This window comes from Saccoglossus kowalevskii, chromosome 19 (genome assembly GCF_978046115.1).
Source record: "Saccoglossus kowalevskii chromosome 19, keSacKowa6.1, whole genome shotgun sequence".
NCBI classification, from domain to species: domain Eukaryota; kingdom Metazoa; phylum Hemichordata; class Enteropneusta; family Harrimaniidae; genus Saccoglossus; species Saccoglossus kowalevskii.
The window spans coordinates 23,216,756-23,241,470 of NC_140659.1; the positions used below are offsets into that span (position 1 = coordinate 23,216,756).

Consider the following 24,715-nt stretch of genomic DNA (forward strand, 5'->3'; position numbering starts at 1 on the left):
TTTTTTTCTTTTCAGATTTAGTTTATAGTAACAATGATATAGCAATGTGTGACACAGAATGTTTAACACGCTAGTGTTTGATCTTACAAGAGGCGAACTTTTGTGATTTGCTGACAATTGAAAGCGAGTCCATTCATCAGAGCACCTCAATTGTACATAGTTCGAAACGAAAGCATCACAGAGCGCAGTGAGTGATGATCAAGATTATCGCCACATTTAAAATGCATGTATTGTAAAACCATTTATTTTCTCCGACATTTAATGTCACTATTTTGATGTTTTGAGCATATTCAGTTTTAATTTCACAAATTTGTTAAGAAAACAATGTGTTTTATTATATTTTACACGTTCACATTGATTCGATTTTGTGGATTTTACTTATCAGCGAAAATAGTGAAATTAAAACCCAATGAATAATTAATGCATTTATAGTATTAATGTCTGAGATGAACACAAACCAGTTCACAGACTCACTAATTTACATTGGAATTACCAGAAATGTAAAATTTGGGATCATATCACATTTCCTGAGAGGTCTTCATTGCATATCACAAACTTGAATACTATAATCCTTGCTGGAGTAAATCTATTTGAAAAACAATGTTAGTGTTCTTGAACCAACAATAGCGAATTTAACTCTCAGCACACATTAGTATATTTCATGTGGAAACGTAACAAGTCTTTTTTTCATTTAGACAGGTTTTATCATAATTATTGTACTTGATACAAACCAGTTAGTTTTTTTTCAAATAGACAGGTTTATGGACTGACAGAAAAGTTGATCTATTCAGACAGATATTATCGCAATAATTGTAGTTCATCCAACCAGTTAAAATGTATAGCAGTGTTATAATATACACTTCAGATATATAATAAAATATTTAATCTTTAAACTGTGCATTAAAAGACCTTCCAATAATAAGTCTTCTAATTTCGCTTGTTCCGGCTCCAATTTCATACAGCTTGGCATCTCTGAGTAGCCTACCAGTAGCATATTCGTTGATGTAGCCATTACCACCTGCAATCATGAGAAAATGTTAACAAATGTTAGAAATAAATTGATCGAAATGTACACAAAATTATCAATATACTGTGTGTCACTTTAATTTCACCAGATTCATTTTTACCAAGTGTATCTACAAGTTGCACCTGAGTTTTAACAAATTCAGTCTAGTTAGCTCATAACTTAGCTAATATTTCTTTTGTTCATCATATTTTGCTTTGGCCAGAAATAAAGCCAAGCATTGTTGATGTTATTCAACATGAAAATAACCCTTGACCGAAATAGACACCTTTTTTTCTAAAAATATTTGTTTTTCAAATATGTTCAAATTGTAATTGTTAATCACACATACGGTCGGAAATACATGACAGGCTGGTATGACCACCTCTCTACTGTAAAATACTTTATTTTAGCTGGAATTAATTTTCACTGAAAACAACTTTTGGGTGTTTTGTATGGAATTTATTTTCAATGATTTTTGATGAGTTGAATGAAAAATATAGGAAAAAAGGTATATTCCCTGGATTTTATTTTCACTGTACCATTCCTTCAGTGAAAATAGCAAAAATTAATTCCAAGCAAAAATAAAGTATTTTACAGTATTTAAACTACATCATAGTAATGCAACTTGTTTATTTACCAAGACACTGTATAGCATCTAATGCAACTTGTGTGGCATTCTCCGCAGAATACAAGATAACACCAGCACAGTCTTTATTGTTGAAGTGTCCCTCATCACAGGCCCTAGCCACACCATATACATAGGACCTGCATGCACTGAGACGAGTGTACATGTCAGCCATCTTGCCTTGCATTAACTGAAATTAAACAAAAATACCTTAATATAAGTCAACAAAAATCTCCATCTAGTTTTTAATGATTCTGTCAATTATAAACAATGAAAGATAGATAATAATAAAACAAATATAAAATATTTAGCATATCAACTACAAATGGCACCATTTTTGTCTCGTCAAAGTTTCACTTTCGAGCAGTGAAGTCATTCTAATTATATTTGTAGAAACAAAACTGCATAATCCACATGTAAACCAGTTGAACATTTTGAATCAAATCCTGAACAAACAAACAAAACTTGTGTATTGTTGATACCAAGTTTGAATTAAAATTGGTTTAGGCTTGCCACCAGTCAACCATTTAAAATCAAATTGCACAACAAAATGACATCGATAAATATTCTTATATTTATTGCATTGTCCGATTCAGGCGGTTTTGCTAAAGCTGACCATAAATGGCCATCCCCATGAACCTGAGAGAGATCATGCCAAGAAAAACTGAATTTGCCATTTTTTAAATTAAATGATGTGATTTAGATCACTGAGGAGCTGGATCAATCAATCAGAGTTCCTGTAAACAATAACTTGAATCAATTTCAAATTGAAACCAACAAATTTTGTAAACCACTAGATTTTGTCGTCTTATATCATATCATAGTTTAACTCACTGACAAAAACACACTACTTCGCATTCAAGTTCAGCAAGTTTAGTGCAAAAGGCTTAGAGATAACTCTTGTTTACAACAATTACCTGATATGTTCCAATAGGTTTTCCAAAAGCTTTTCTTGCATGTAAATATGGGAAGGCTACATCGAGGGCAGCTTGCATCAGCCTATTAAAGAATATGAGAATATAGAAAGATAGAAAACGCTGCAGTTAATAGCAGGTATTACCAGTATGTTGCTCTGGATGTCTGTGTCATTATTAGTCTGAGAATATGAGAACATAGAAAGACAGAAAACACTGCAGTTAATAGCAGGTATTACTAGTATATTGCTCTGGATGTCTGTGTCATTGTTTGTCTGAGGATATGGGAACATAGAAAGACAGAAAACACTGCAGTTAATAGCAGGTATTACTAGTATATTGCTCTGGATGTCTGCGGTCATTGTTAGTCTGATAATATGAGACCATAGAAAGACAGAAAACACTGCAGTTAATAGCAGGTATTACGGTACTAGTATATTGCTCTGGATGTCTGTGTCATTGTTAGTCTGAAAATATGAGAACATAGAAAGACAGAAAACACTGCAGTGCAGATAATAGCAGGTATTACTAGTATATTGCTCTGGATGTCTGTGGTCATTGTTAGTCTGTGAATATGAGAACATAGAAAGACAGAAAACACTGGAGTTAATAGCAGGTATTACTAGTATATTGCTCTGGATGTCTGCGGTCATTGTTAGTCTGAGAATATGAGAACATAGAAAGACAGAAAACACTGGAGTTAATAGCAGGTATTACTAGTACCGGTATATTGCTCTGGATGTCTGCGGTCATTGTTAGTCTGAGAATATGAGACCATAGAAAGACAGAAAACACTGCAGTTAATAGCAGGTATTACTAGTATATTGCTCTGGATGTCTGTGTCATTGTTAGTCTGAAAATATGAGAACATAGAAAGACAGAAAACATTGCAGTTAATAGCAGGTATTACTAGTATATTGCTCTGGATGTCTGTGGTCATTGTTAGACTGAGAATATGAGAACATAGAAATACAGAAAACATTGCAGTTAATAGCAGGTATTACTAGTTTAGTGCTCTGGATGTCTCCGGTCATTGTTAGTCTGAGAATATGAGAACATAGAAAGACAGAAAACACTGCAGTTAATTGCAGGTATTACCAGTATATTGCCCTGGATGTCTGCGGTCATTGTTAGTCTGAGGATATGAGAATATAGAAAGACAGAAAACACTGCAGTTAATAGCAGGTATTACTAGTATATTGCTCTGGATGTCTGTGGTCATTGTTAGTCTGAGGATATGAGAACATAGAAGACAGAAAACACTGCAGTTAATAGCAGGTATTACTAGTACATTGCTCTGGATGTCTGTGTCATTGTTAGTCTGAGGATATGAGAACATAGAAGACAGAAAACACTGCAGTTAATAGAAGGTATTACTAGGACATTGCTCTGGATGTATTTATACAGCTGACAGTTTTTAAGAAGTACGGTAGTCAAAAAAATTAAAATTGACATCAATGGACAATCAGTGAAAATGAATAGCTCTGGACTGTTGACTTTATCATCAACACAGCTAATTTGTCCCACTTTCTTGCAAGACGTGTTTAAAAAAAAATTCATAAACTTTTTTCAAACATGTCCAGCATATTAGGAATTCGCATTTTCTAATAAGGTACACACTGAGGCATGGTATAACTTAAAGGACGGCAGTCGTCGCGCCACATCCTGTTTGATATGGGACTATTGCAACGTATGCAACGTGTGGAAAATACATTGTTTATTTAAATGAAATTCGAACACACGCTGTGCGCCAACAACCGCCCTTTAAGGCAATATGGTGATACATGTGTACAATAATAGTGATTAATTTAGGCGAGGGTTCTCCGAACCCGCCTATTCACATAGTTCATACCCACCATAGACTCCGGTCAGTCAAAATGACTATTTTGAACTGTAGGCATTAATCAGCGATTCTGCCGGTGACGGAGAGATAGAATCCAGGTCAGGGGAAGCCCCATGACCTCAAGATTCTTTTACCCCTTACGTCATGAACCCACGTGACTGAGGCCACCTGGCAGCACCACAGGTAGCCGTCCTTCACTCTGGTTCCTTTCTCTCCGCCTCGAGGACTTAGACCAACGCGACGGAAAGAGTGGGGAGGTTGGGGGGACCCGGAGTCTATGGTGGGTATGAACTATGTGAATAGGCGGGTTCGGAGAACCCTCGCCTAAATTCACTACGTTCAATTACCCACCATAGACTCCGGTCAGTCAAAATGACTATTTTGAACTGTAGGCAGAGTCAGACACAGATAGGTGGCGGGTTTTTCCAAGCAAACAGAAAAAAAGGAGAATGATGAAAGACTTTTCCCCAGTCCGGGATGAAAACACACCCAAAAACCTAAGTTAAGACCCAAGAAGGGTGGTGTCTTACCTTGCCTGTGCTGTCCCCGAAGCAAGAAACCAATGCTGCTGTGGTGACAGGGTTCGGTGTGCCCGAGAAAGCTAGACCCAAGCCGAACTCGGGGGTGATAAGCTTGAAGTAGGACCGAAACAGTTCGCATGAGGGCGTAGGTCGACAGAAGCGAAACCTGGGAGCTTCCAGGAAGTGCTAGTGGAACAGACAATCTGCCCGCAAAAATGCAGAGACTGACTTATCGCCTATGCGCAGAGGCCCCTGCAGTCGTTCGGGCTGGGTCAGCAAACAAGGCCTGACCCGCTACGACGGGGCCTAACCTGAAGAGACCCTGCTCAATAGATTGGGTGTCTCTTAGGTAGTAGTTGATGAAGACGTTCTGCGTTCTCCAGAAGCCTGCCTTCAGAATGTGTTTGAGGGGGGCACCTGACGCTAGCGCTAGTGAGTTAGCAATCGCACGGACCTCATGTTCTTGTACTTGGTGTCTCTGCAAGGTCTGTGTTGAGGAGGATAGTGTAATATAGACCTCCAGTACACTCGCAGTAATCCACCTGGGGATGGAAGTCGGGGAAACCGGCTTATCCCGCTTGTCAGGGCCGTAACACAAAAACATGTGTTTGGTTCCCCGTCTAGAAAACCTGGTATGGTTCTCGTAGCAACTCAGCGCTCGGACCGGGCAGAGAAGCAATTCCTCCTGATCTTCCGGACTGACAATATTTGCCAGCCAGGGGATGACGATCGGTTGAGGATCGTGTCCTGGGATTTGGTTCTTGGCGAGAACCCGATTCGTGTCTTAGTACAACTTGATCGCCCATAAAAGCGGCACAACCGTTCGCAAAGGATAGTGCGTGCCTAGCTTTGACCGGCGCCTACCTGAGGCGAGGGCCAGTAGGAAGACTATTTTCCACATCAAAAAATTGAGTGGTGCTGATTGGAGAGGCTCAAAAGGCGGTCTGCTTAGAGCGAACAACACAGCTGACAAGTCCCAGTTGAGCAGTTCCCTTGCATGGGGTCTCAGCGTCTGGAAAGCAGTAATTAGTCTCCTAATAGTAGGACAATCGGTTAGTCTTGTTCCCGTACATTTGAATGGTGGGGCACAAGGCCGACCTGTAGCCAACGATCGCTGCGTAGGACAAACCCACTTCGTCAAACAGGTGGACGAAGGAGCCTGCTACCTGGCCAATAGAGGGATGGTATCGATCAATCTCCCTTCCGCTACACTAACCAGTGTATGCTCGCAGCCTAGAAATGTAGGCTGCATTGGTGGAATCCCAGTTCGCCCTGGCCAGGACGTTGGCAGCCCGCTCAGATAAAGCTTTCGTATGTGCGGGTCTAATGAGAGCCTCTATGCGGGTAAGTGATACCCGCTGGGCTCGTGGTAGTGCGCCGTCTGGTTGGGACGGCATGTCCGGTAAGTCCGGAAGCACTGCTGATGTTTCGACTATCGTTTCCGACAGAAGTGGAAACTAGGCCCTGTTCGGCCAATTGGGTGCAACCAATGATAATATGCAGGTGTGCACCTGTCGAAGTCTTCTCCGGTGCCCGGTGGACTAGCGGGAAGGGAGGAAAAGCGTACACAACTAAGTGGATCCGCGGGGTAGCAAAGCGACCCTGGCCAAGGCTCCTGGAGTCAGCAGGAGTGTTACGTACGTCGGGAGCTTGGTGTTCCGGGGTGCGGCAAACGGTCTAACCTTGGACCGTCCACAGCTGAAACAGCCTGGAGGCTACCCACTGGGGTATCAGCCACTCCGTGTTCTAGAGACGGAGTCGCCCTGAAAGGGCGTCGCCAGACTGTTCCTCACCCCTGGAAGGTGGTGTGCGGTTAGCTCCACATTGTATTCCAGGCACCAAAGGAGGATTTTGCTCCGCTAGGACTGACAACGATGGGGAATGCGTCCCCCCTCCTTCTTGAAGGAGACCACCGCTGCGTTGTCTGTGCGGAGCAGGACTCTGTTGTCTCGAACTACAGGTAGAAAGCGTGGTAGTGCTAAGTACACTGCTCACAGTTCGAGCCGGTTGCTACGGTGGTCCCAAAACTATGCAGGAGCCATATCCTTGGGCTTGTTCGTCCAATAGATGCGCTCCCCAACCCTGGGGGAGGCATCTGTAACCAGAGTCATACCTGCGGCGAGCGGGTCCAAGGGGGCCCCTCTGCCCGAGGTTGGTCAGAGACGACCACCAGGGCAGGGCTTCCTTCACTTGGTCCGAGATCGAAACCCACCTATCTAGTTCCCATAGGAGAGCTCGGCGTTATAACAAGCGTTATACCGGGCGAATATGATTCGAAGGAGATGGCAACTCGCTAGGTGCATCGGTACGTGCAGGTAGGCCCCGCTTAAGTCTAGCGGGGCTAGCCAGTCAAAACGGTGGATGGAGAGAAGAACCCTGAATGGTGTCTCCATGTGGAACCGATCGAGGGGCACGTACTGATTCAGTCTGTCTAGGTCCAAAACTGGACGCCTGCCACTTGTAGATTTGGTACTACGAACACATTTGGGTAGAAGCCTGGACTTAGTTCCGGCTGATGTACCCTGTGTATGGAGTCTTTCCCCAGCAAACTGCTACATCCTGTCTGATTGCTTCCGCCTTGCGGGAGTCCCCTGGCAGTTCCCAACAGGGGAGACACTGACGGGGAGAAATGGAGATTTCAGCGGTATGCCGTAAACGGATGTCACCACCTGGAAAGATTCAGGTATCGGTCACCTGCCGTCTCCAAACCGGACTACACCGGCGCAATCTGTGTACGACAGGGATGTGTGGCCATGTGTTCGGCAGTTGCAAGGGGGGGGGGGGAGTGCTCCCTTCCCCCATGAGGCGAGTTCCCCAAGGCCTGAAGTAGTCACTAAGTTGTGATCTGGCCACTCACCGAACACGTGCCTGTCCCCCCCGGTTGCAGAGGTGAGCGTCAAACATGCTTCCCCTGCTGCCGGGTGGACGTCCGCCCAGAGAGGGTGAGGAGCCACCACCTGGCTCTTACCTCCCTGGGGGCGCGCCACTACCCTTCCCTCCCATGGAAGGGTATAAGCGATTGCCTCCTGGCTGACTCTGGCTAGCGGACAACGCCCTAGGGCGTTTTGTTTTCTGTGCATGGGGTGCCCTCCGCTTGCCCATGGCAGGACCAACTGGCTAGCGAATTCGATCTGAACCCTCTGATTCATTGCACTCCGAAGCTTCGAGACTGTACCCACCATTCCCTGAACAAAAAGGGTGGAGGGTGTCCAGTCTGCGTCATTGAGGTGGGGGACGTACCCCAGCTCAGCTTGTCGGCGAAAACACGTGCGTCTAAGGCCGCGTCTCATAGCACAGTAGTGGCCCTGGCCAAGCGAGCCAGGCAACACTAGGGGGTGTCGCACGTAGATGTGCGGTGGCCCACCAGTAAAAATGTCGCCTGGTCTAGGAGGCTGGTGCGTTCTGCCTCCAAGGTCACCAGAGTGCTGGGCACGCATAATAATGCGCTCAAGCAACTCTGCCCTCAGGGCTAGATGGGTCGTCCTCAATTGGCAAAGACACCCATGGAACGCGGCTATCCCCCTTTGCCCGGTTTGCCAAATTCGTGGTACCGGGGTCTGGGGAAGGAGCCTTGGAATCCGGTTGGGGGCGTTTTGGTCTCATCCCACGCTATGGGGTCTGATCCCGAGACACACCGACCGGGTAGCGTTTGGTCCAGTGGGAAGTGTTGCCTAACGTTATCCCCACCCGGGGGCCTTAAGCATTACATCCTCCGCGGCTGACCAACGCCGCCCATCAACACCGTTTGCATGCTCTGCGCCCCACTCCGCACTCAGACGGACAGGGGAGAGATGTGCCGACGGGGTTGCTTTGGATCCCGACGCCTGTGATCCCATAAGTGTTGAAGCCACCTTAGGTGGTCACTTTAGGATCAAGGGTGGGGGTATATACATCGTATCACTGGGATCGATGATACTCCGCCTCACCCCAAAAGCGTGGCTCACCGAGTCATACAGATGGATGACTCTGAGGGACCGCCCGGAGTACCGGCTGTATCCAACGCAAGCGAACTGCGTCTCCTTTAACTTAAAATATGTGAGAGGGAGCGTGTTCGACTGTGCGTCTCATGACAGGGTCGGTTCCCTCTGGGGACGCCCGTGGGTCGGTAAGAAAGTAGTCAAAACCCACAGCGGGGACCGGACACAAGGATAAATTCGTTACCGTTGTACCGTTACCGCGTAACGAACCCTAGCTGGCTAAAAGTGGGGGGGGGGGGGTGTCAACGAGTGCCCTGCCCTGAAAGCCCTGCCCCGAGATCGGAGACTTGGCTGCCAGCACCCCGTTGGCATTCAGTGCCCGCGGATCCAGAGAAGGACCGGTGCAATTAGCCTGAGCCTCGGCCACCCCCCAAAATAGTGGGAGAGCCGTGACTGGGAACGGGGGTTCCCCGGAAGAGACGTGTTTGAATGCAAACATGCTTTCCTGTTTCTTCCTGCTTGCCCACCGAGGGGACACAGTGGAGACAGCTCGCTCCGACTGCGTCTGATCTACCCGGCCTGCCAGGGACGCAATTGCCCCGACAGTCCTTCGACCAAAGCCCTCAACTCGGAGGCAAACTCGGCGCCGTGCGAGGAAGGGTCCACGAAGAGACCCGCAACGGGCCCCATAGGAGGAAAGCCTCCAGGGGCACAGCCTCGCTGCAGCCGGTAAAATCGGGTAAAAAACACCGCCTGAAAAAACAGACTGTGAGGATGCCCTCCGATCAGCAGGGGAGACCGAGAAAATATCGGTACCTCCGCCGTCGGGCCTCTTACTCGACGTCCCGGTACATGAAGTACCGGTAGCCGAGCGTGAGGACTTTCCACTCATGCAAAACACGCAACTCACTTTAACCGATTTGTTTACTGGACGCGCGACCTTGCTGTGACGCGGTCAGGGTCAGTGTCAGCGATTTTGATGGCTCTGAAAGAAAATCTCAGGCCTCAGAACTCCAGTGAAAAAAACACGCTTTCACGCGAAAAGAAACCCGGAACCCACATGTAGCCACGACAAAGCATCTCGGATGCGGGTTCTATGCTGGTAGATTCTGAATAAACCACTGTACAGTCGGCTCGAAAGACGAGGAGACCGGAAGAAAAAGGCAGCGAGCCTTGGAGCTGTCATTACATCGATATATTGCTAAATACATTAAAAATAAAAGACGACATGCATGAGGGAGACGAATTACAGTTGTAAAAGGTGCCGCCATGAAATCAACATGTGATTACGTAGTGGCGCCGGATTTTGATTTCTTTGCTGTGAAAAATACTACACACAAAGGGGAAAACGACACGAGGGTAAAAAAAGACAAGGAAAACTAATCCTACCAGCTACCATGTCGGATGCCGAGCAGCGGCAACAACCCAAGCTATAAATCCGGACAGGAAAAAAGCAGGCGATCCAGCAGAGCTCGCTAGATTTCATCTCCACTCGAGGCGGAGAGAAATTAAGAGTGAAGGACGGCTACCTGTGGTGCTGCCAGGTGGCCTCGGTCACGTGGGTTCATGACGTAAGGGGTAAAAGAATCTTGAGGTCATGGGGCTTCCCCTGACCTGGATTCTATCTCTCCGTCACCGGCAGAATCGCTGATTAATGCCTACAGTTCAAAATAGTCATTTTGACTGACCGGAGTCTATGGTGGGTAATTGAACGTAGTGAATTTGATATCTTACCCCAATGGGCCTCCTGACAACACAAGTCTCTCCAAGTCTAAACCACTCATTAATACATACACACCTTTGTTCACGCTGCCAAGCATATTTTCAGCTGCAAGAAAAAAAGTAAAAATAATAATATTTGACAAATTCCTTTTAACTGATATTTCTTGATAAATGTATTAAAGTTTACAGGCTGTACAAATTAGATTTATGAACAAAACAAGTCACCCAACTAGAACAAGTCTCAATGTAAAATGTCAGATTGATTTTTGGCTAAGTTTAATATTCAAAATTGAAACTAATTCTAAGTCAGTTTTGCCAAGAATCCACAATCTAATAGAGGCACCTGAAAATCAACCAAACCATTTAATATGTATATCGCTATAAGCTGTCACACTGTGACATCACAATTTTACCACCCAGCATGATAACAAATGTTGCTCATCGATCAATACTAGCTCATAATCTGCGGTGACAACATCACCTTTAAGTTGTTTTATTAACAGGAATATTCAATAACAGAGGCAGCAAACAACGCCTTTATTTTATCTTCAAAGCAAATGGCCGGTTCTTGCCAACTAGTCAATGCACATGCGTATGCACAAAAAATGTAAACAAGTGTGACGGCTTATAACTCATACGTCTTTAAATATTATAACTTTCTCATTCAAAATTTGGGTACTACTTATTGCAGTAGTTTACAAATAGCCAAATATTAAACAAATTGTTAGATTCAGTTGTGATTGAATTTTCAGCATCTTAGGGTGTCACCAGGTCCAATCACATGCCAGACTTTCCATAAAACAATTTGAATACAGTCTTCTTAATAAATAAAATATAATTGTGAAACGTTTCCAATAGTTTGCAATGAACAGCTGTTTTCCAGTACCTGTGCATTTTAGATCCCTCCCTTCTAAAGCTACATGGCATTTGTTGCCAACACGTCCAAACAAACATCGAACATTTTACATCCAGTAGTTGTTCTGAGCATGTTCCAAATTCAAAACCATATTGCATAACAAAAAGCATTGAGTTTCAATTGCATGTTTCAATTTACTGAATCTGTTAAAGATACTAGAGAATACAGGTACAGGCAACTGCTTCATCTCTAGGGATTTCAAGGTGATTTGAATATTGCACACTCAAAACATATTTATGCAACACGTTATTAAAAGTAGGAGAAAACTAGTAGAACTAGAGAATGAATTTGATAATTGCATTTTTAAAAATTGGTTACACAAAACAGTTGGCAGGACAATTTCGTTGCGACTTGGTAAACTATAATACATTATGTTTATTTTTCAATTTTCAATCAACAAAGACAAGTCTACATCACAGAATATTTTTAAAAACGTAAACTACTGAAAAAAAATTGTCATGGCGGTAGTGGTAGACTTGTTGCATACACCCATACACTTGAATATTAGAACAAGATGCACCGAAACACATCATATAGAATGCCACTTTATTCTCATTGATGCAGTCATGTCACACGCAACGTAATATTACCGTAATTGGTATAGTACAGGTGTGATGGTTCAAATACCAAAATGGCAACAGTAACATAAAGACTTCCCTGGCGGCGATGATAACATACAAACACGGAGTCAACAGATGAGGTTTCAACTGGTACTGGTATTATTATACTCTGCAAACATCAAATACAATAACTCGGTAAAACTCCAAACCTCCAATAACTAGATACTTAAACTCCAATACAATTCAACGAGATCTCCGATCTGATCTCAGTGCTGAACAACTCCCCTATATATACCCACACTGTCTATAAATAGACCATTACATCAGCATACATGATAAGTCTAGAACTTACTACAAATTTCTAGAATGTTCCATTACCTATTCAACCAGTTTCTAAAAATTCCACCCAGACACAGTACGGTTCTAGAACATTCTCAGTCACACGGAAGTGGTAAACAAGTCGTATGCGACAAGTCACCTGTCCCTGTATTCGCAATTAATACAATTCCAATACTGTAATGACAAGCACGGTAAACCTTCATGTAGAGATGCACAGTGCATTTATAGTGCTTCTAATAACTTACCAGGAACTTTACATTCATCAAAAATTAATTCTCCTGTTGGTGAGCCTCGCATTCCCAGTTTGTCAAGTTTTAGACCAGTACTGAATCCCGGAAATCCCTGCAAGAAACAAGAAATGGAATTCATTTTTCTTGCTGTGTGTAACAATTTGTCAAAGAAAACATGAAATGAAATTACATAAAATATACTGAAGGAATATATCATAATATTGTTGAGAAAGTTACAACTTATTTACCGTTACAGTTGCTCAGGAAACACATTATTACATAATTTTCTATTGTTTCGCACTCTCAGGTGGTCCAACCGAGTCTCATTAACACCTTCTCATATGGTATTGATTAGAAAGTTGTACATAATAATGCTACACACACATAACATTTGTGGACAGAAGAAAAGGGATTTTTGACAGACATTTTTTTCACATAAATATCTATAGAACAACCTTAACCATGCAAAAAAATAAAAATAATTCATTTCAATTAATTAAAAGGAATGCACTTAAATTAAATAATTCACACCTAAAAGGTTCTATCTAGCCAGATATAATTTTTGTATGAGGATGAGCATGGTATATTTCTAGTCCAATGATACTAAGTGTGTGCGTGATGTGCAGGTGTTTATGACTGAGAATTTCTAGTTGCCGACCGAGTCACAATAATTAATAATGTTGATAAATCACTGACTGCAATCATGTAGTATCTGGCGCCCAGACGATGACTAAGAACGACCAGCCAATTATATTTGCTCATATTCATTACGAGATAAACAATTTGTTAATGGAAAAACATGGGGAAACAGGTTTTTGATACAGAAAGATAAACAATTCTATAAAAGATATAGCCCAGTGATTGGTAAATACTTTGGACACATTTTCTAGATACACATGTATATTTGTGTTCTCAATATCAGGTCTAATTCTGGCTAGAGAGAAGACTCCTATCCTAGTATTTGAAATCAAGTTTTGTGGAATAACCAATTTGTGAACAACCACTAGCTCAATCTTGAGATTGAACACAAGTCACCAAACACAAAGCACAAATATGTTAGTGGTGGACGAACTATTCAGTCATGATGTTTGCAGGTGCAAGCGGACCAACTTCAAAATCAGATCATACATGTAGAACATATTGCAAGATATTCACCAAGCTTAACTCTAACAACAATCCAAGTAGTTCCCACCTTTTCAACAATGAAAGCAGAAATACCATGTTGTGGTTGAGAAGACATATCAGTCTTGGCATAGATAATAAGCGTATCTGCATCCATTCCATTCGTAATCCAAAACTTGGTACCATTTAGTACGTAGTAGTCTCCTGTAACAAAGCAATACAACATATTGGCAATGTATAACTGAGAATTAAAACTGTGTGTCCCCTGTATGTCACAGGGAGTAAGCTACATTTACAGATTTAACTATAAACTGTGTACACTGTGATCACTATGCTATGAAAAAAGTAAATTACAAATGAAATAGTTTATGAAAGTCCTTAATTGGGATAAATAACCCAAAGTGTTGAAGTTTTACTTATCACCTAATCATTGGTAATCAGCCTAATCAATGAAGGTGAAAATTGTTATCACATTTCTTAAGTGTCAGAATTATTGATTTTGACGCATGTTATCAACTTATTGGATTTTATTCCTGTTACAAAACTGCCTAAAATGATGCAAAAATAAACATAACTTCATAAAAAAATGAATTGTAATCATAAGAATTTTTTAATAATTCTTGACAGCTATAAGTACCCATCTTTGAATACAAATGATTTTCTCGCCATATGTAACAAACTAAACCAAACGCCTGCTAAAAAATTGGATTTTGAATTTAAATTTCTCTTATTAGTGAGAAGTGAGAAATATTGCATAGAGATACCTTTACTTCATCAAAATTGACCATCATCAAATTTGTATAGTACATTATTAAGTGCGGAAATATCCCCCAAAATACTTAAATTAGCATTTGTTGAATTTCATGCAATGTTTTGACATTACTACAACGCTATGAGACCATTATTTGTCATGTTTTTTATTTTTTTTATTTCACGCATAAAGCAGGATCTTGTAGTGAACATAAAATAGTCTATTGAATGCTTTACAGTATGTTGAACCTACCCCTTTTCTCAGCTTTCAGACTCATGTTGACAACATCAGAGCCTGCATCATGTTCACTCATCGCCAGTGCCCCTATATGTTCACCAGAAATCAACTGAAATAAAAACACATTTGTTATGTTGCATGGACACAGCAATGGTTATTATTATACATCTGTCATCATAACGCCATTAGTTACAGCGTGCCAATGTTGCGGTATTTTCATCCTACCGTATAAAGAAAAACAAATTCTAAATATGGAATGATAACACGCGTAAGCGTCCTCTAATAATAAAAATGGCTGCCACCAGAGTTTGACTAAACTTCACAGAAAGAAGTTCGCTGATTCTGTTCTAAACATTTTGAATTTTGGCATTCCCATGGTGTATCCTTGGAAAGAAAATATGTATAATAATAAGGTTATTACGTGAATACCTCAAAGTATGCACTCAGACAGTACGCCATGCATCGACTTCTGCTGCTCGTCGATCGATACTCCCGGTGTACTGTCTTCGTGCATACTTGGAGGTATTCTCGTAATAACCTCATATTACGATTATCTTGAATGATGACAATTATGGTATAATAAAGAAAACCTCAGTGTGCAACGATTGTGCAATTTGTTAGTAGTTCATTGGGCTACTAATGAAAATGGTATTAGATATAAGTGTGGCCCTAGATTTCTAATAAATTCAAGCCATGATTATTATTACAAAATTACCTTTGGTAAATATTTTTCTTTCTGTGCTTCAGTACCATTTCTACATATCTGATTAATACATAAATTTGAATGTGCTCCGTAACTCAATGCCACTCCCCCTGCTGCCCTTGACATCTCCTCCATGACAATAACATGGTCCAAGTAGCCGCCACCAGTACCTCCATATTCAACTGTAATAGAATAAGTACATCAGTACTGAGATCCTTATATTATTTCTGAGGCCTCTATATCAAGTACTTTTAGCGATGATCTGTCTATGTCATTTTTTTATTTATTACAGAAAATGAGTAAGTTTCTATGATGGTGATTATCGGTATTAGACAAACACACCTACCTTGAGCAGTTATACCATGCAGTATTTATGAAACACACATACCTGGGACAGTTATACCATGCAGTATTCATGAAACACACCTACCTTGAGCAGTTATACTATGCAGTATTTATGAAACACACATACCTGGGACAGTTATACCATGCAGTATTCATGAAACACACCTACCTTGAGCAGTTATACTATGCAGTATTTATGAAACACACATACCTGGGACAGTTATACCATGCAGTATTCATGAAACACGCCTATCTGGGGCAGTTATACCATGCAGTATTTATGAAACACACCTACCTAGGACAGTTATACCATGCAGTATTTATGAACACACATACCTGGGGCAGTTATACCATGCAGTATTTACGAAACACACCTACCTGGAGCAGTTATACCATGCAGTATTTATGAAACACACCTACCTGGGGCAGTTATACCATGCAGTATTTATGAAACATACCTACCTGGGTCAGTTATACCATGCAGTATTTATGAAACACACATACCTGGGACAGTTATACCATGCAGTATTTATGAAACACACTTACCTGGGGTAGTTATACCATGCAGTATTTATGAAACACACATACCTGGGGCAGTTATAACATGCAGTATTTATGAAACACACATACCTGGGACAGTTATACCATGCAGTATTTATGAAACACGCATACCTAGGGCAGTTATACCATGCAGTATTTATGAAACACACCTACCTGGGGCAGTTATACCATGCAAACCAAGGCTCCCACATTGCTTCCAAAACTCCTAGTGAAAATAACAAGTAATTACCAATGAGTTATGATCAATACATATGGCCCCCACATGTGCTTGTATATTTCTATGGACAGTTACATTCTAAATTGTAGTGAAAAAACTGCAGTAAATGTTTGAAATGTGTTACATTACACTAAATGTGTGAAAAAAACTCCATAATTTTCGTAAAAAAAAAAATTCCATTGTAATATTACCGTATTACCCCGGGCACGCGCCCCTCCCTGGGCAAGCGCCCACCCCCCTGTTTTCACAAAAGTTACATGTTGGGGACATCCTCGGTTAAACGCCCAGGGTGATTTTTAGCCAAGAATTAGGTCAACAAGAAAGTTTTATTTGTCAAAAACGAACGCGTTTGATTTATTTAAATAGTGTGTTTGTTACGGTAGTTCTTTTTTTGGAGTGTGTGGTGGCCCTGAAAAGGGCTGTTTTGTTTGTGTTTTTACGTAAAAACTCATTGGAAGAGCATCGCCAGGCAATGGACGCGGGACTCTTTGGCAACGACCAAAAACGTATCCGTGTCCAGCCATTGGTTGGCCACGTAGAGGTCAAAATATGCGTTCTATTTTTACGCGTTAAGTTTGGCTCTTCCGTTTCACCCCCTCCGGAATGTTCTACTTTCGCAGCCTAATCGCAGGTTTTTCGAAAAACGTCGAAAAAACACAAGAATTAGTGGAAATGTTTCTAATTGGGGCGGATTATTGATAGAGGATAATGTCTTTATTACAAACATAGTTGAACTCTGGTGATGTTGCCGTTGTTATATAATATAATTCCCTTTATCATAGTTTGTTTCAATATAAATATGCATTATCATAATTAATTATGAATACAAACAAGTTTTGGGGTTGAACCAACAGTGGGGAATCAGTCTACCGAATGTCCTTAAAAGATGTAAATATCTTACAAAAACATTGGTGCCTTATTTGTTTAATTATTTTAAGGGACATAATTTCCAGCTTTCTTCAAAGTAATTCAGATATTTTAGTATAAAAACAAATGTCTCATTGAAAAAAAAAAAGTGCTGCATTTAGATGTGAATAGATTCATAAGACATGCAAGATAACAGAAAATTTTAGCTGGCTTTAGTCCAAGTATTTTGTACAGGTGTCTGTCAAAAATTAATGATTCACTGAGACAAATATGAACTGCCTCATTGTGTGACTACTGTATTATATGAAAAGTAAAAAAAAAACACCCTTTATGAATAGCTATCATGTTGCAAGCTCTGCTTTGTATGCAAATCAACTTAAATAGTTAGTTGGTGTCCAGTGGAGGGAGAAGTCAACAGTACTGTTGCCTCCTGAGAATCTACATCTTCAAACACTGCAATCTTTGAAGTGCGTTTTTAAACTAGTATTATAAAAAGTCTATCATTCTGTTCTAATAGCTGAAACATATTCCTGTGAGTTTTCATTTGTCGAATGAACTGTTTGTCAAATACAGAATACATATATTTTAGAACAATTTTCTTTTTAAAATATGGATGAAATGTTTTGCTTTTTATGTATTGTTTTTGATTTGATAACTTTGAACTAAACAGATTTTCTATTAGCTTCAGATCTTGATCAAAGTTTGGCACCCAGTTCATAGGAGTGCTTATATTGATTTTCTGACATCTTGTTTTCTGTAAAGATTTATTGGTAGGTTTGCAAATGTGTATCAGACTGTGCAATCTCTCCATGAGTTGGTTTTGAAACCCAGTAAGGGATACATTACCAAGGATATTATTACAAGATAAATCATTTGCTTCATTGAACACATACAACAATGCATATTTCCACTGAGATCAGTGACCTTTGATGTGTATCACCAGTGATCAGTCAAGTAGAAACAGTCAAAATATTTTATCAGTTTTTCTCAATTTTTGCATGATATTTTCATACAGGACATCTGTTGTTCAAACTCAGGGAAGACTTTATACTGATGAACAAGGTGACCAAGTTTGATGAAGTTTGGAATAGAATTAGTAAAGTTATCATGCACACAATAACAATTATTAACGACGACGACAACGCCGGACAAAATTTTTCCCTTAATATACCTTTCCCTTCCATCTTTTATGGTACGGGCAAGGTAAAAATGCTGAAAAACCGCGAGTTTTTGCCTTAGTTATTTTTTTAACGGCGAAAAACTGCAAACTCGGCAAATTTGGTTGCACAACTTCCCTCTATCATATACACCCAGCGACATCAATGCCAGCTGACTGAACGGGAGCTAGCACTTTTGAGACATTGCTACTTTCTTTCCATCCCTCATCACAGCTATGGCATTACGGTCATGTGGATTATTTTTCTGTTGTTGAAGAAAAAAACATTTTGCCGACCTCAAGTCCATTACGATAACCATAATGAGGCATGCCGACGATGGAAACTTGTTGCATCATAATTTTGTCATGTGTGTGGGTGCGTGAATAAATCATATTAATGAGGTCGACCAGAGTTTATTTTCAGTCTGTTTTTTATGTATCGCCATTTGGATATGTTTATGTATTCACAATAGTTTATAAACATTTCACATCAGTAATAAAAGGTTTTTTTTTGTTTCATAACACTGTCTGCTATTCTTCAGTAATTACGATGCGATGTATCAATACGTGCATGAACAAAATTATGCTAATGAGGTCATCGCCTTTTTGGATTACAAGTGGTAGTTTTTCCTGGCCGTTTCGACTTGAACTGATCACGGTTACTAAAAATGTAATCGTGCATTGATTACAATATTTACCATAGTTTGTAGTCAATTTCAGTGAGTAATACAACTTCATTCGCTGACATAAAACAAGTTTTATTCTTGAAATTCGACCCTGTGTCTTAGTGTTCCCACAGATCTTGACCAAGTGCTCACAATTATTGAAACCTCGCATAAATCAAGAAATAAGTACGTGTACAAAGTGTACGAAAGCATTCCTTTATTTGACCTTATCATACGATCACAAAAACAACTTTTTAAAATCTTTTTTGGGGTGGTCCTCGGGTAAGCGCCCACCCGCAATTTTTCCTGATTTTGTATGTTCAGGCCCCTGGGTGCGTGCCCGGGGTAATACGGTATGTATGGTTGAGACATGTATTAGAATTGGATAGGTATTGTGTACTGATGGTATCAAAAGAGTCATAGAGAATATTGTATACCAGTAATTTAATTGATATTTTTTGTATTAATGTTTGATGCAGTGTGATTATAGCCAGGTTATAGTCAGAAAATGAAAGTACCTGTCTAAAATCCATATTGAAATGAAAGATAGTCGCTGGTCTGTGGCCACAGAGTCTATTTTTGTTGATTACGTATTGATATATGAAGATATTTTGTGAAAACTGAAAATTTCCAATCAAATTAAAAATTGATATGTTTGCAGATATTTAAGTTGTATCAAATTTTTGCCTGTCTAAAATGACAGGTGTAAATTGAATTGTGCCAGGCAACCTCGGAGTCTTTAATGTTTGGCACTGTCAGCTTTTGACTTTGACTTGCATTAGACACAAGTAAAATGTGAAAAAAGCAAAGTTTTGGGAGCTGAGATTGAGAGGTGTGAAATTGTGCATGTTTAACATTTTCAAAGCATTTTTGGTCCAGACCCAGGTGTGATGTTATAAATATATACTCGCAATAATTCAAAATGTAAACAAATCTGTATAATCAATATCTGGGGGTTGGACATTTTGGTCAAGAATTTGAAAGCCATGCTTTTTTGACATTTTTACTTGCATGTTTGTCATTTTCTGTCCAGACAAGAGCTGAGGTCTGGTTGTGTGGAACTGTGTATACACATGAGGGATTTTAACATTTTTGACTTTCACGTTTGACAATTTGGAAGCAAAAATGAATCTTATCTTGGCTATGAATGTTATCACCAAACTAATAGAAGCAAACTGGGACATGCTAAAGTACTGTTCATCTATGTTATTTTAATGTGTAGGACCCATTATCTGGGATGACAATTATGACGGTTAGTTCTTAGTCTAATTATTGTGGATGGTTTATACTTGCAGTGAGCACCAAAAAAAGGCAGAGCTTTGGAGACAAATGGTTACATATGACTAGATCATAAAACAAGTTGCGATAAGATAATGTCAAGATATGTACAAAGTTGACATTAAAGTTCTCAATCGTTGATCTATCGTTCCATAGCAAGATAAATTAAAACATTATTTATAATAAAAAGTTCATACTTGGTTAATCACCATTTCAAAGGTCATTAAAACACTGAATGCAATTTCTTGAGGCATTAGCATCTTGGCACTATGCTCATTTCGTAAGTTAGTCTCCTGTCTACAGGGACAAGCAATTTGTACACAGGTGGAGAGGCCTTAATTTTGATTCCCGATGCTACAGATAATGATGATAACATCCACTCACCCTTCTCTTATCATGTACATCAGTAGAGTCAATCTCGGCTGCAAACGGTGCTAACTCAGTCTGAAAAAATCGGAACACTGTTTCGCGTAACTGCAAAAAAAAAAAAAAGGTTACAATGAACTTAACTTGTACGTCTATGGTTTGCAGACTGGTCCCACAGCATTAAACACCAAATTTAATTTAAAGTGAGAGAGTAGTCACCTGTGCATGCATCAGATGGCCATAGCGTGTCATTGTTTACAAATCTATGGTCATTTCACAAATGTTGTACTTTTTTTATTTCATTTACATCTTTCCATGTACATGTAGTTGTATTAAGGAAATTATTCTGAAAACTAATTTAAGGTAGATGTAATTCTTTGCATCTGTAGTTAAACTAGGATGATTATGTTTTTACAAAAACATAAGACTACAACTCATAAAAAAAAAAAAAAAAACATGATTTCTTTCTACATGTTCCTAGACCTTTACTGGAAACAATAAATTTGTTTTATATGGTTTAAATAGAGATATATGGAAATCGCCTAATTCATGCCTATAGCAATTTGAACAAATTTGGTCTTGAAACTCGGTACCAAATAAACTCTGAAGTTCAAGTTCATTCAAATTCATTGGTACTTACATGCTTTTGTTCATCTGTTAATCCAAATATTGTATCATCAATATCAACATAAGTACCCTGTGGTGAAGCTGAGGCAGATACGGCCTGTAGAGAAAATAAAGAAATATATGTAGCACATTATATTACCATGTACCGTGTAGTACATGAAAACAACTTTTGCAGGTTGGTCAAAAGACAGCATCCAAATTATTAGTCATGCCTACAATCACTGTAGAATAAACTTGATAATTTGTTTAGCTTTGACTTTTGCCTCATACCCTTTGTCAATGCAGATGTAAGTTGTTGATGTTTCGGCAATCATTGGAAGGAGGAGATGTTGATATCCACTGAACTTCAGAGGCATCAAAGAACATTACGTACCTTAATGCCAAATAATTTTTTATATACTGCGCTTTTATATACTGTTCTCATGTTATCAGCATTCATACCTCACAAATCATATGGTTGTTGTTAGGCCATTATCTTTTTTTCTCAGCTTTAAAACACAATACTGTAAAGGGGGTAATTATTCACTGGGTTTTAATTTAGCTTATTTCGCTGACTGGAAAAATGCGCTAAATTAAAACACAGTGAATATGTAAAATTTAGCATAGAACACATTATCTAAATGACGAAACCGTGAATTTAAAACCCACTGAATATGCCCGAAATGGTAAATCAGTGAAATTTAAACCCAGTGAAAATTAGTCATTTTACAGTATGTGAGGGCGTTCTTTAATTAGGTCAGCTGTTAGACTCGTTTACTAGTATAGAAAAGTACAGATGACCCATGAAACTGGGCAACTGTTGATTAGACACACAACTGGTTGTTTTTCTGAGAATATTGGAGGCAGAAAGGATGACAAAATATGTGTGTTTATTAATATTTCGTGCTGGTGAATTTGCTTATTTCTGGCCAGAAATATATCACATACGTGTGGTTTCAGCAAATTAGAACAATATTTCGATGTTTTTTTTTTTTTTTTTTTTTTAATAATTAACCCAAACGCCATCATTATCAATTGTTTATGATAATCCACTTGGTAGTATAATACCTGAAATTTAAATTAAGCATTAAGTGAGTGACAACCGGCATTAACAAATCACTAAGCAGTATTTGGACGTGCCCCCGGATGGCCCTCGACAACTTCATCAGATTACATTTCGGAATTTAACTTCACCTGTTTCGTTTCTGTGACGGGCCCTCCGGAAGAAGTATAACTACGCTTCGACGGGGTTGAGTTAGAATCCACAGTGGATGAGAAAGCTCGACATACTGATGGAGTATATCTTTGAAAGGATCGCAAATGTCGCACCAACATTGACGCCATATTGAAATGACTATACGATGCCGAAGTTAACACCAGATTCGCATTCACAATCGGATTCGATTTTTAACCGATTGGACAGCGCCACCTACTTCGCCTGTATACACTTCTTCGTTTTTTGGTTAAAAGGCTTTGAAGCAAAATAAAAGCAACTAAGTTACAAAAATAAAATTTGCAAAATAATTAAAAAAAACAAACATTCACAACATTTCCCCATATATGTTATGCTTATTCTGTAACACCAGATGTGGCACCAGATCGATATTGTATTTATCCCAATGGTGCACATCTTTGGGTGGACATGTTTTCATCAAAGGGACATTCTGCTGCTTTATTCAGTGCCGTTACCTGTAGAGGGGGTGTTTACATGTCTATAACCTATCCAGCTGTAGAGGTACTGTTTACATGTCTATAACCTGTCCAGCTGTAGAGGTGGTGTTTACATGTCTATAACATATCCAACTGTAGAGGTGGTGTTTACATGTCTATAACCTGTCCAACTGTAGAGGTGGTGTTTACATGTCTATAACCTGTCCAACTGTAGAGGTGGTGTTTACATGTCTATAACCTGTCCAACTGTAGAGGTGGTGTTTACATGTCTATAACCTGTCCAACTGTAGAGGTGGTGTTTACAAGTCTAAAACCTGTCCAACTGTAGAGGTGGTGTTTACATGTCTATAACCTGTCCAGCTGTAGAGGTGGTGTTTACATGTCTATAACCTGTCCAACTGTAGAGGTGGTGTTTACATGTCTATAACCTGTCCAACTGTAGATGTGGTGTTTACATGTCTATAACCTGTCCAACTGTAGAGGTGGTGTTTACATGTCTATAACCTGTCCAACTGTAGAGGTGGTGTTTACATGTCTAAAACCTGTCCAACTGTAGAGGTGGTGTTTACATGTCTATAACCTGTCCAGCTGTAGAGGTGGTGTTTACATGTCTATAACCTGTCCAACTGTAGAGGTGGTGTTTACATGTCTATAACCTGTCCAACTGTAGATGTGGTGTTTACATGTCTATAACCTGTCCAACTGTAGAGGTGGTGTTTACATGCCTATAACCTATCCAACTGTAGAGGTGGTGTTTACATGTCTATAACCTGTCCAGCTGTAGAGGTGGTGTTTACATGTCTATAACCTGTCCAGCTGTAGAGGTGGTGTTTACATGTCTATATTTTGTCCAGCTGTAGAGGTGACGTTTACATGGCTATAACGTGTCCAGTTGTAGAGGTGGTGTTTACATGTCTATAACCTGTCCAGCTGTAGAGGTGACGTTTACATGTCTATAACCTGTCCAGCTGTAGAGGTGGTGTTTACATGTCTAAACTAGTGTCCAGCTGTAGAGGTGGTGTTTGTAATATGTATGACGTGTGGAGCAGCGGCCAAATTCATAGAGGTCAAGGGCAGAATTAACTCACCTCAACTTATCAGTAAAAGCACCCTCATCAAGTTAGGCATGATACAATTTCAACCAGATGGGTCACTAGCAGAAACCAATAGCCTAAGAATTAAACCCAATATCAAGGCTGTCACAAAAGACAGAAATCAGTTGAAAGACACACTGGCAAATATAGCAAGTTGTTCAGTGGCATAGGAAGATTAAGAGATATAAAGCATGACAAAGAGATTTATGCCACGCTTAGCATGAAACCAGAAGCAGTACCAATAGCACAGCGACCTTAGACCTGTTCCCAGCTGTAGAGGTGGTGTTTACATGTCCATAACCTGTTCCCAGCTGTAGAGGTACTGTTTACATGTCTATAACCTGTCCAGCTGTAGAGGTGGTGTTTACATGTCTATAACCTGTCCAGCTGTAGAGGTGGTGTTTACATGTCTAAAACCTGTCCAGCTGTAGAGGTGGTGTTTACATGTCTATAACCTGTCCAGCTGTAGAGGTGGTGTTTGTC

General features: G+C 40.2%; 1 protein-coding gene across 1 annotated transcript; it reads right to left on the reverse strand.

The window, feature by feature from the left end:
* Window positions 1–657: 657 nt before the first annotated feature.
* LOC100367485 (isovaleryl-CoA dehydrogenase, mitochondrial-like) lies at window positions 658–22,839 on the reverse strand. The gene is made up of 12 exons (XM_085494030.1): window positions 22,662–22,839; window positions 21,502–21,585; window positions 20,880–20,969; window positions 16,466–16,517; window positions 15,419–15,588; window positions 14,719–14,812; window positions 13,786–13,919; window positions 12,609–12,705; window positions 10,561–10,654; window positions 2,549–2,630; window positions 1,644–1,821; window positions 658–1,018 (listed from the first exon to the last, which is right to left on the reverse strand). The coding sequence occupies exons 1-12, from the start codon at window positions 22,809–22,811 to the stop codon at window positions 882–884; spliced, it is 1,362 nt and encodes a 453-aa protein (XP_085350156.1). The 5' UTR covers window positions 22,812–22,839; the 3' UTR covers window positions 658–881.
* Window positions 22,840–24,715: the final 1,876 nt, after the last annotated feature.

Coding starts and splice junctions, on each gene's coding strand:
- LOC100367485 (XM_085494030.1), bottom strand. CDS start 22,811: ATGGCGTCAATGTTGGTGCGACATTTGCGATCCTTTCAAAGATATACT. Junction 20,970..21,501: donor TAACAGATGAACAAAAGCAT/GTAAGTACCAAT, acceptor TTTTTTTTGCAG/TTACGCGAAACAGTGTTCCG. Junction 14,813..15,418: donor AAGAAAAATATTTACCAAAG/GTAATTTTGTAA, acceptor TTTTTATTTCAG/TTGATTTCTGGTGAACATAT.